Below are 12,114 nucleotides of genomic sequence, written 5' to 3' on the forward strand. Positions count from 1 at the left end.
GTTTGATCGGTTTATTCTACTTATCGGGAGCAGCGAGTTTAAGAGGGTCCTGATATGCTCTTACCTGAGGATTACCATAGAAATATCTTTCAACCCGAGTTCAAGGCTCATACCGTCATTTTCCGTAAGGAAGCAAAACGTTCATCCCCACGGTCAGGTTGTTAGGGCAATGAGAATTTCTTAAGGACGAAAAAGACAACGTTTTCTTGTCTTCTCTTATTTCCTTTTTTAACCCTTTTATTCCCAAGATCGAAACGTTCATTCTCCTAACGAGTACAATAGCTTTCTTTGTTGATTAGTCATAAGAATTTGGTGTTAAATCATTTCTTAAGCTGATAATTCTCTTCTTTCTCAATACCTGTTTGACAGAGATTTTATTGAGATTACGAGGAGAATTTACATGTTGATTACTCCTGGGAGTCAAAGACAGAACCCCACTATCTACCCCTGGGCACCCGAGTACATGTCTCTTATCATAGACACCTTTACCCCACTATCTACCCCTTAGTCTCCAAGTATCTTTATCGCATCTGAAATGAATGGATATTCGAAGTGCAGGTTAAGACGAAAGAGAGAAGTAATCTTCACACTTATCTGGACAATTTAAGCAATTGTCTCTTATAGTAGACACCCTTACCCCACTATCTACCCCTTAGTCTCCAAGTATCTTTATCGTATCTGAAATGAATGCATATTTGAAGTGCGGGTTAAAGACGAAATAGAGAAGTGATCCTCACACTTATCTGGACAATTTAAGCAATTGTCTCTTATTGTAGACACTCTTACCCCACTATATACCCCTTAGTTTTCGAGTATCTTTATTGTATCAAATAAATGCATATTTAAAGTGCGGGTTAAAGACGAAAGAGAGAAGTGATCCTCTCACTTATCTGGACAATTTAAGCAATTGTGTCGTTATAGAAACCTGGAAAATTCAGGTGGCTTTCAAGTGAGTGGCTTCAGTCATATCTCACTTGGTAGAACACTCTATCGGCATCGCAGATGTCGTAGGTTCGGATCCTGAAAGTTGCAGGTGTCTGTAAATTGTCTTAAATTGTCCAAAGAGTGCGAGGACCACTTGTCTTTTTCGTTTATCGCATCCCTTGGCAAATGGAAATCGTGTGCTTGGTGGCTTCGAAAATTTCCCCCTAAACAACCTCTCCCTCACGTGCTTACTTGGAAATACTAATCCGTTACATGGTCCTTAGACCAGGAAATAAGTACTCGTAGTTTCGTGCCTTAATACGTCTTCCTTTTCAAGACATACTGATTTAATAGCAGCCGAAATACGCACGAACAGCTTCGGGACTCGAGTTTCGACAACAGAGCCCCTGCAGGTTAATTGCGGGGAACAAAAGCTCCGGGATCGGTTTGCTCAAGAGAAAATGAGGGGATAGAGAGGGAGGCTCAAGGCGTTGACCGGGATATGTTATGTCCACGAAAGTTATTTTTAGACGAGCGGAAGTCTGTCTTCTGAGATGTTCGCATGCAGTCTTGCCTCGCTCTCAGGTTCTTAGTGAAAAGAGAAAATGATGGCGCACGTGCAAGGCTGATGAATATATATTTTCTTTCAAACATCGGACCGAGGTTGGCCTGCATGCGGACGTCTCGGAAGACTTCCGCTCGTCTAAAAATAACTTTCGTGGACTTGACATATCCCAAGGGCTGGACCGCGAGCCTCCTTCTCTGTCCCCTCATTTTCTCTTGGCTCGCTACAAGACTCAAATAATACCTTCCGATACCTTGCTCTTTAACAATCTTTTATCATGGGCAAGAAAAGTAGTGTACGCCTTAAGCGTTTCATTCTAGAGCGACAAACGTCAGGGCAATCAATGCTCTTGGGATAAAAGGAAGATCCTTGCAGGCTTGTCGGTCCGAAGAATCACGTTATCTTCTGGTTAAAAATTGTCTCATTCCAGCGTCACATTTTCGTTTTAGTTCTCGCTCGATAGCTTTGGTTCTTGGTAAGAAAAAAAAAACAATTTCCGCCGAAAATTACCGTTTTCTTAGTCACTGAACTGAAGCTTCCTTTATAGGGCAGATATCTTTCTAAGAGACCGTAAAAGTCGTGCCGGCCACTCGTTGAATTAAATTTAAATAATGAAATAAAAGTTCAAGAATAAGCTTGAAATAGCAAGAAAGTCTGCCGTCACAAATATTGTTTGCATTCTGCTGGGAACTGCACTGCACTCTTTCTTTGTGTTTTGTTTATCAGATCCGAGTCTTCTGTGCTTGGCCTTATTTATTGGAAGGTGCTGTGGAAACAATGAAAAATTGGTTTCACTAGAAAGCATGTGATGTTGCTTTTTGTTAAAGAAACAAGTATAACGGTTCTCACTATTTCCACCGGGATACATCTCAATTTTGGCGTTGCTATCTCTCTTTTCGGGGCAAGCGAGAAAGATGGGGACTGGAGTGGGCCGAGAAGAGGGAGTCTGCGCGCAGGCTATAGCGTTGTAAGCTTATAAACCATATAGACTAAAGTTCTTCTTTCAATTTTTGAGAAAAAAGTTCGCCCTTGACAGGATTTTTGTTCGGCTACGGTCAGTGACTGGAACACGAAAATGTCTTGCCAGCTTGATGACCAAACAAAAGCTTTCCAAAGCTTATAGCGCCAGCCTCACGTTCCTGCGTCGCGTTCTGATTGGTTTAATCGCTTGTCCGTGTCCTGGGTACTTAACCACCTTAATAGCTTCAATTTGCATTGCAAGGCAATTTTTTGACACACTTGTTTGCATGGTTTTAGGGAAAAGACACGGTCTTTCTTGATAATCTATCGAATGAACCTCGTTTTCCTTCACCTGTTTTCAATGCTCCTCGTTGACTGAGTCTGAGCGACTGTCTTCATCGGAGGAGGAGAACGCACGCGACTTGAAGCCAAGACTGTCAGACTGAAAGAAACAAAAAAAAAATAAAAAAAATTTCATTAGGTGGGTTGTCCAGTTTTTTTTTTCTTTCGGTAAGCATCACTTTTAATAAGTTTTATTTGTACCGCTAATATTTTAACTGGTACACAAGAAAAGTGATACAGTTTATCTCAAAATATAAATCTCAACACCAGCGCATAACGCATTTTACCGTTACTCCTTTATGGAGCCACACAAGTTACACAAAGTGAACTTAGATGGTAACCATTTGAGTCACGGACGAGTTGTTGAAAGAAATGAGTTTGTCCGTGAGTCAACGTCACCCGACCCGATCGGCCTTTCTTTTTCCAAGAGTTTTTTTTATTTTGATATAAAGACGGATATGTCTTTTTTCTGTATATAGGGCCGTAGCAAGTATGAGGCAAACCGAGGCACTTGCCTCACTCATGTTTTCGTGATTCGTTAAAATGAAGGGTGTTTTCCAGAGTTGTCTTTAAAATGTACTCATCATAAACACTTAGAATACCTACGTAGAGAATTTAACCGTGGACATTGCCTCTGTCATAATTTTTTTTCTGGCTGCAGCCCTTGTATATATAAAGAACTAAAAAAAAAATATATCTCGAGGTTTACTTCCACAGAAGAGACCCAGCCGCATTCCATGTCTCTGAAATTCGCCAACTTTTAATTGTCATTTCGACGACAGTTTGAGTCGGATAGTCTTAGAAATTTCCTCATGAAATATATACCGACCATCGTGAATTATATCAGACAGAATGAGCTAAGATCTCGGTCGGCATATTCGAGTGGGGATTTTTAAGACAAAAGACTACACCTTGAAAAAGGTCAAAGTCCGTGGTTTTCTTACGTCTGACTTGGCCAAAGGATGAGACCATACGCGGAAAACGAGTATGGGAGGTCTGCAGCAACCCAGCTTTCTAATTGGTCCGTTGTGCTCACATGTATTACATTCAACTCAGTGATAGGTTACGTTTTATACTGCCTCTCTTAACTACTGAAAGAAGACGTTAACTGACCCTTTTCTCATGCAACTCCTCGATGGCTGAGGCCAGAGTACTGCAGCGTAGTGGGAACAACTACGAAGGCACGTTACAAAAAAAAAAAAACAAACAAACAAGCAAACAAACAAAAACACCAACGGTGATTCCTTGCTGGCACCTTGGACAGTCTAGCCCCAAAAGCAGCCTTAATGCAAGAAACAATGATAACATAACAGAAAATAAAAGCAAACACATAAAGACACAAATGAATAAGAGGAACGACATTGATGAATTTCTGACATAACACCAAATTCTCAAGACCAGCCAACGAAAAAATCTGTGGAAGGGATTAGGAGAATGAACTTTTAGATCATGGGAGTCAAAAGGTTTTACAGTTTACTACGTTTCTTTGCTGTCCACTGCAAAACAACGACGTGACAGTTTATGGAAAATGCCAGCACGTGAGTATACATTTTTCTTTTTTCTCCAAACGTCAGCACTTTTTACACCAGTTTCATTCCTGTCCGGTAACCGGCACATTTTGTCGCTTCAAAAAAGGAGGCTCACACCAGTTTCGCACTCATATCTTAATTAATTCATTGGGTGACCCCAATTTTTATTGCAGGAAAGTGATTAGCAGGGTAAGATAAAACTATTTGCTGAGTCTAAAAGAAAACTCATAGAGTGGATTCATAGCCACCTTCACAGTTGGAAAATTTTAAGGTGGCTCTGAATCCGCTCCAACTTTCTTTGCAGAGTTTTACTGTAGCCTGCTAATCACTTTCCTACAATAAAAATTGGGGATCTCCGAGTGAGATATGGGCTCATGAGCTCCTGATGACGTTGTACAATAAGGGTAAAGTATCGTATAACTAGTTGATATGAGCGATTTTGAAGTAAAGATTGAAATGAAGCCCATCAGAAGGAGCGTCCAACTGGCTTCCGTTAGTGAGGTGGCGTTTTTCCTGACTAATCTATTTTTGGAATGACGTTTTTGAATTTGCCGCGCTAATTAAAGGCGTTCCCTAAGTGGTCCGCATGAAGGGGCGATCCAAGATTCTGCTGAGTTTGCAGCGTTAGAGAGACCTCAGCGCTGATTGGCTACTGAATTGTTATTGACGTTTACCATGATAACGAATGGCGCGAAAGTGGTTCTAAAAATAGGTAGGTCAGGAAAAACGCTACTTCATAGAAGCAAAGTGGAAGATGGAGGCTCCTACTGATGGGCTCCTGTCAAAATGCATGCCCCACGTGCAGCACGATTATTTTCTTCTTTTTAACCATATTCTTGCTCTCTGGCGTTGTCTTTGCTGCAGCCGTCATCACTTCATTAGGGAGTTTAAGATCTACAACGGCGACGTCGACGAAAACGCCACCTTAAAATATAACGTTGCACCATCGCAAGTCGTCAGCGATTATTCCACCTTGTTCACGTCGTACAATGTGGGCGAAGTATCCAAAATACTAAATTGGTTGGGAGCGGTTTCGGAGTAAAACTGGAGAATGAAAGGTTTTACATTTGTATGCTCAAGTTGTCGTCAAAACCTCAAATTTGGTGTTTACGCGTCTTTGTTGTGCAGAGAACCGCAGAAACACGAGCAACAATGCATGCCGCATGCGAAGCAAGATTATTTTTCCTCTTTTAACCAATGACTGATTAGGGACATTAAGATCTAGGACGGCGACGTGGATGAAAACGTCACCTCAAAATATAACTTTGCTCCAGTGTAACTCTCTCGTGATTATTCCATCTCGTTCACGTCGTGCAATGTAGGCGAAGCATCCTCCAGATAAATTCGTACCAGCGAAATGAAAGCTCATTCCAGCGCCACATTGGATTTTTTCTCAAAGAACCACCTAGGACAATATATACATATTATTATTTTCCAGACGAGTATAAATTTTGTTCTCCCATTTTTTTTGCTGAAGACATATCACTTAACATTTGATGACATTTTATTCAAAAAAATAAAACTAAACAAGCAAACTTCTATCTAATATTCAAAGAAATGTTTCAACTTTTCTTTGCCTCGTGTTTTTTTTTTTTCAGCTTTAGTCTGTTGAGAACATCAACTATGAATTGTTCCAGAAAAGGGCGGATTAGATAGCCTAAAATATCCCGCGGAGCATTAGCTCCCATTAGAAACGACAAATGCCTAATGCCCGCCTAATCCCTGGGGTTGGGTCTACATTGACTGGTGCATTAGTTGCACTAGAAAGCATATGATGTTGTTTGCTTTTTGCTCAAGAAGCAAGTATAAGGATTACCCAATATTTCCACAGGGAAAATCTCTCTTGGCAGGGCGAGCGAGAAAGATGGGGACTGGGGTAGGCCGAAAAGAGAGAGCCTGCACAAGCTATAGCGTTGCAAGCTTATAAACCATACAAAGTTCTTTGAAACATTAACATATTTCGCTCTTGACAGGGTTTTTGTTCGGCTACGCTCAGTGACTGGTAGACGAAAATGTCTTCCCAGCCTTACACTTTATGGAAAAATATAAACCTCGACACCAGCTCATAACACACATTTGACCCGGCATTTCTCGGAGAAACCTAGCGATTAGGGAGCCACACAGGTTTTTCTGAAGGTCAAAGTATTAAATTGGCAACCAGTTGTGTCACGGACGAGTTGATGAAAAAGACACCAGTTTTTCTGTGTCAACATCGTCCGATCATTGGCCTTTCTTTTCTTAGTTTGGCTAACTGTGGCAGATTTAGAGCGGCAAAAGATATATATTTGATATAAACACGCCTACGTTTGCTTCATATGTAGTAAAGATACTTTTAAGGTATACAACAAAAACTTACAGACTGGGCCCAGTCGTGGTCCATGTCTTTGAAATTCGCGAAGTTTAACCGTCATTTCGTAACCCTAACCCTAAAACGATTTTCACCATCATGAATGATATCCGAGGGACTGAGTTAAGATCTCAGTCGCCACATTCGAGTGCGAATTTTTAAAACAATCGACTCCACTCCTGAAAAAGCCGATGTGAGTGGTTTTCTGACGTCTGACTTGGCCTCAGATCGCACGCAGAAAGCGGGTATTGAAGTCCAGCAACCCAGCTTTCTTATTGGTCCATTGTGTTCAAATGTATTACATACAATTCAGTGATTTGCTACGATTTACTCTTAAAAGGCGACTTAACTGACTCTTCTTCCATGTAACTCCTCGATGTCTGAGACCGGAGTAATGCAGCGTAGCGAGAACTATGAGGGGACGTTCATGTATACACACCAAAGTTGTCTCCATGCTGTCACCGCCGACAGTCTGGCCTCAGATGCAGCCTTCGCGCAAAAAACGATCATAACAGAACAGAAAAATAAAAGCAAACATATTTTTTAAAATTAATGAAACACTTATTTACAACATTATTAATTACTCATGATATGTTTCCTTGCAACTGTCTATAACATACTTACAATCCTAAAGGTACTAAACGGACATTCTGCATACCTTACTCTACTTACAATACAGTGTTGATTGCTTGCTACAAGAGAGTGGTACTAAACAAACAATTTACATACTTTAAGCTGGCTACAATACAGTGTTGACTACTTACTACACGTTTACGATACAATACAAAAGGGTGCGTGCTTTTCAGTTCTTTAAGGCATCCACCTCGTGCTCGTCACCCTTTTCACTTTTGATATTACTAGATTGCAGAATCCGAGGGGCAGTATTTGAAATCGTAAATGGTTTGAACCCAGGAGTCATATCGTAATTAAGTAAAGTACTATCGTCCGGGTGAGTGTAGTCCTGAGAAAGACTGTTTGAGATGACACTGACCGACGTTTCGACAACCTGAGCGGAAGTCATCTTCGAAGTCAAGTGATTTGTATAACGTCAATAGATACTATATAAGAACTCCGGTCGTTGAAGTCATCGGTCAACTTATTCGTGATGTTATTGGTCGACTGTCAGTTGAACCTAGATGCTAGGCTCTCAGAGCTCATTGTGCAGCGTTTTGTCACTTGCACAACATCAGTCGCATCAGGAAATTTCTTAGTCTGGAGGTCACCAAAACCTTAGTTCACGCCTTTGTGACATCGTGCGTTGATGACTGTAATAGCCTTTTGCATGGCATATCTGCATCTCTGCTGAACAAGGTCCAGCGTGTTCTCAACGCAGCAGGTAGGCTTGTTTGCCGCGCACCACGTTATTGCCACATCACGCCGTGAATACGAGATTTGCATTGGCTGCGGATAAGACAGCGTATCCATTTCAAGGTATTGCTGTTTACATTCAAGGCTATACACGGCATAGCCCCTCTTTATATCCAAGACCTTGTCCTCCTGGCCCGAGTTGTTCAAACGATGGATAGCGCTATCCACCGGCTAAATCACTATCCAGTGGATCAACACTCGCAAAATCGATTGAGTTATCCAGTGGATAGTGATTTATCCGGAGGATAGCGCTATCCATCGTTTGAACAACTGGGACCTGAAATCGCCAGGTGCGTATAGCTTGCGTTCAACTAGAGGAATTTTGATCACGCCTCCATCAGTAAGGACGAAACTTACATTGGGTGACAGATCATTCTAGGTTGCCGCCCCAAAACTCGGAAAGTCGCTGCCCCACGAAATTCGAGCCATCACCATGCGTTAATGTTTTAAAGCGCCATCTTAAAACCTGTCTTTTTAAAGTGGTATATTGATAGTAATAAATATTTTTAATATACTTTTACTTCTATGTATATATATTTCCTGATTAGTATTAGTTTAGTATTTTAGATTTTGCAAATGTAATGCGCATTTGGTCATTTTTTTGTATTTTGCGCAATGTAAGTGTTAAATTATTCTTCTTATTATTATTAGCTGCAAAAATGTTTTCATGCAGCTCACTTTATTGCTGACGCGTTCTTTGACCATATTAGGTACAGCAGGTATATGAACTGATATCCTGTGTCCAACGAGCCAATGAAAATGCTGGAAATGTCGTCAGGTGCTCTCGTCCTCCACGTGACCTCAAATTTGATCATTTCACGTCGTTTGCAAGACGAGAACGGCAAAGAAATGTATCAAAATGTAAAACACACGTGCAGGTCGTGCAGAAATATTGTTTTTGCTAATTAAACCTATTGTTATTTGGTGTTCTCGTTGCCGTCGTCGTCGTCTTCCTATAGTAGGGACCTTACGCAACAGGACGGTTGAACGTGCGCAACCTGATTGCTAGAAAGTGGCTGATGGCGAGAGCTTAAAATTTCGCGCGACGGACGCGCGGCTCTCCCACGCGGAAAGTAGACAAACATGGCTTCCCAACTTTGCAGAGCGTGCAGAACTATTGTTCTTGCTAATTAAACCTGTTGTTATGTGGCGTTCTCGTAACCGTCGTCGTCGTTCTTGTTTATCCTAAAACTAAATTGTATACGAGCGGTGTTAGAGTAAAAATAAAGAATGATGGGTTCACATTTGTGCGCTTGTGTTTTCGTCAAAACCTCAAATTTGGTGATTTCACGTTGTTGCTGTGCAGAGCACCGCATGAATTTTTGCTAAAATGTATGCTACACGTGCAGCACGATTAAGTTTCCTCTATTAACCAATGATATTGTTGTTCCGTGGCGTTCTCGTTGACGAGAGCGTCGTAGATCGTAAAGTCCATCACTGCAAAACAACGACGCGATAGTTTATGGAACAGATAAGCACGTGAGAATGCAAGAATACATTTGTTCATGTTTTCTCCAAACTCGAACCCCTGTCACACCAGTCTCATTCCTGCATGCCGGATAACCGGCACATTTTTGTCATATCAAAAAGATCTCAATTTTTAGGTACTGATTAAAACCCATTGACTCCTATGGGCTTACGAGCCAAGTGGCCCATTAGGCCGGAGCTTATCCCGGTTTCTGTAGCTTGAAACAACTAGGAGTATTTCTATTCCCCCCCCTAGATGGGATGCTAGTCCATCGCAGGAATACCCCTAGCATCAAATTCGCCGGTACCCATTTATACACCTGGGTGGAGAGAGACACCGTGAGAGTGGTGTCTTGCCCAAGAACACAACACAAAGTTCCCGGCCAGGGCCCGAACGGACCACTCACTCCGGAGTCGAGCGCATTAGCCATTGCGCCACCGCGCCTCACACATTTTTTTTTCCCACTCCTACGAGTGAGACTTAATATATATGCTTAACGCTAGACGATATTATTCCAGAAAGGTGAATGCGGTAAAATTTTACAAATTTGTATTTTGGGATGATGTTGTTGTTGCTGTCTCTGTTTCTTAGGTAGGAAGCTCCAGTATCGGAGAGCTTTTAAAAGAGACCACGAAGACTATACGGGAACGAAAACGTCTGACTCACTTCAAAATGCAACTTGACGCTATCTTAAGAATTGAGCGATTATTCCATTTTGGTTCACGTTGTACAATGGGTGAAGTGTCGTATGACTGGGTTGGTACGAGAGGTTTTGAAGTGAAGATTGAAAATGCCCTCGTAGTCGTCAAAACCTTAAATTTGGTTTTTCCAGGCCTCGGTTGTAGATAACGCTATCCACATACCCTTCGAACAGCTGGGGCCAGGTCGTTATTTGCAGAGTACGGTAAAGAAACGTTCAAAACGCGTGTCTTACGTGAAGCAGGATTATTTTTCTTCTTTTTAATAACTAATCTTAGAACATGGTCACACCCACCCAGCCAATCAGTGCCCAGTATTTGTGTGCTCTATATCCCATAAACTGTCTTAAATTATGTAAAGGAAAGGGAGCTTTGAAGCAAAGGGAAATTGTGGGGCAAATAACTACTCATTAGTAAGCTCAATGTAGGACATAATAATGATTTCTTTGTTTTCCTTTGTCTAAACCCTAATTGTATGCTAATGCTAATTGTATGCTATTGTAATTGTATGCTAATTGTAATGCTATTGTAATTGTATGCTAATTGTATGCTATTGTACCCTAATTGTATGTATGCTCTACATAGAGCATACTAATTAATAAGAAAATAGAGCATAGTAATAAATATATAGAGCATACTAATGAATTACCAGTTGCTAATTCAAACAAAAACAGTTTGCAGTTCCCTTTACATAATTTAATTAAGCAATGGATTAATCACCAGAATAGCAAAGCCAAATTCGACTTAACAATTTTTTAAGAAAAATTAAACGGAAGAATGTTCTCACCGTGCTTAGTAACAAGAGATGTGGTTGATGAATTTGCTAGATGTTTCTTCCTTGCCTTTTTTATATACATTTTAAATTTTACTTTCTGGCCCCCCGATTGGTGGTTGAAGGGCGTCTGAGACAACTTTCACAAGTGTGCTGCTTGCTCTCTTGTAGATGCAAAGAGCAGTGCTTCGGTGACCAGTTCTTGACATCATCGTCTGTTCGTCAAACGTTCCACTTTCATGTAACTGCTTTGCACAAGTAAGCCTGCCAGAGTGATTGGTAAACCTTGTTCCATCCATTGTTATTCGTAAAATTCTACCAACGTTACAGCGACATCCAAAAAAAATAACAACGTGATTTCCAAGTGAGAATGACACAATTAGAATCTGCATAAAATATGTTATTTTCGCGGATGTGATCATGTTCGAAGACGTAACTATTGGAGTGTAATGTGAAGTGCTAGTTTTCTACCCATATGAACCATGTGAGCGTTAGCCCTACTAAATGAAAATGCGCCCACGCAAGGACCAGGGTGGGAATTGGACCCACGACCTTCGGGTTAAAGCACCGATGCTCTACCGACTGAGCTATCAGGTCAGATGTGAGTAGGCGTGGGAATTTAAGATGTCAAGGTAACGGCAATGAATTTGTTCAAGTGCAAGGAAGGATAACGTTTTTGCAAACGTTGGCCGTGTAGCAATTCCCACCCTAGTTAGAGTTTTCCTTTGTCCTTGCGGTGATCTAACCCGGAGGTCGTGGGTTCAATTCCCACCCTGGTCAGAGTTTTTCTCTGTCCTTGTGTGGGCCCATTTTCATTAGTAGGGCTAACGCTCGTGTCCTATGGGATAAAGCGCCTCTCGCATCAGAAAGAAGAGCCACTAGGGCTACGCCCTCGTAACCTTCTATCTATGTTCGAGGCACTAAAGATCCTTATGGGGTGTATTTTTTTGGGAAAATCCGAAAAAGGATTCTTGAATCCAAAAACGGATTTTGCATTTTTTTTGGAGAAATCCCAAAACGGATCATGAATCCAAAGTATTCCCACTCTTGGAGGATACTTCGGATCAAATCTAGATCCGGATTTTTGAGATTCACCACTTCAGAGGATTTGAAAAAATATTTTTCACAAGCGGTTATCCAT

At 41.2% G+C, this 12,114-nt stretch overlaps 1 protein-coding gene across 1 annotated transcript in view; it reads right to left on the reverse strand.

Moving 5' to 3' along the window:
• Positions 1 to 2,797: 2,797 nt before the first annotated feature.
• LOC138035610 (uncharacterized) overlaps positions 2,798 to 12,114 on the reverse strand; it is a 9,797-nt gene continuing 480 nt past the window's right edge. The window contains exon 2 of the mRNA XM_068882258.1: positions 2,798 to 2,891. Within this exon, the coding sequence (XP_068738359.1) occupies positions 2,798 to 2,891 (94 nt within the window). The remainder of the gene's footprint in view (positions 2,892 to 12,114) is intronic.

The sequence above is a fragment of the Montipora capricornis genome, unplaced genomic scaffold (assembly GCF_036669925.1).
Source record: "Montipora capricornis isolate CH-2021 unplaced genomic scaffold, ASM3666992v2 scaffold_429, whole genome shotgun sequence".
In the NCBI taxonomy this organism is placed as follows: domain Eukaryota; kingdom Metazoa; phylum Cnidaria; class Anthozoa; order Scleractinia; family Acroporidae; genus Montipora; species Montipora capricornis.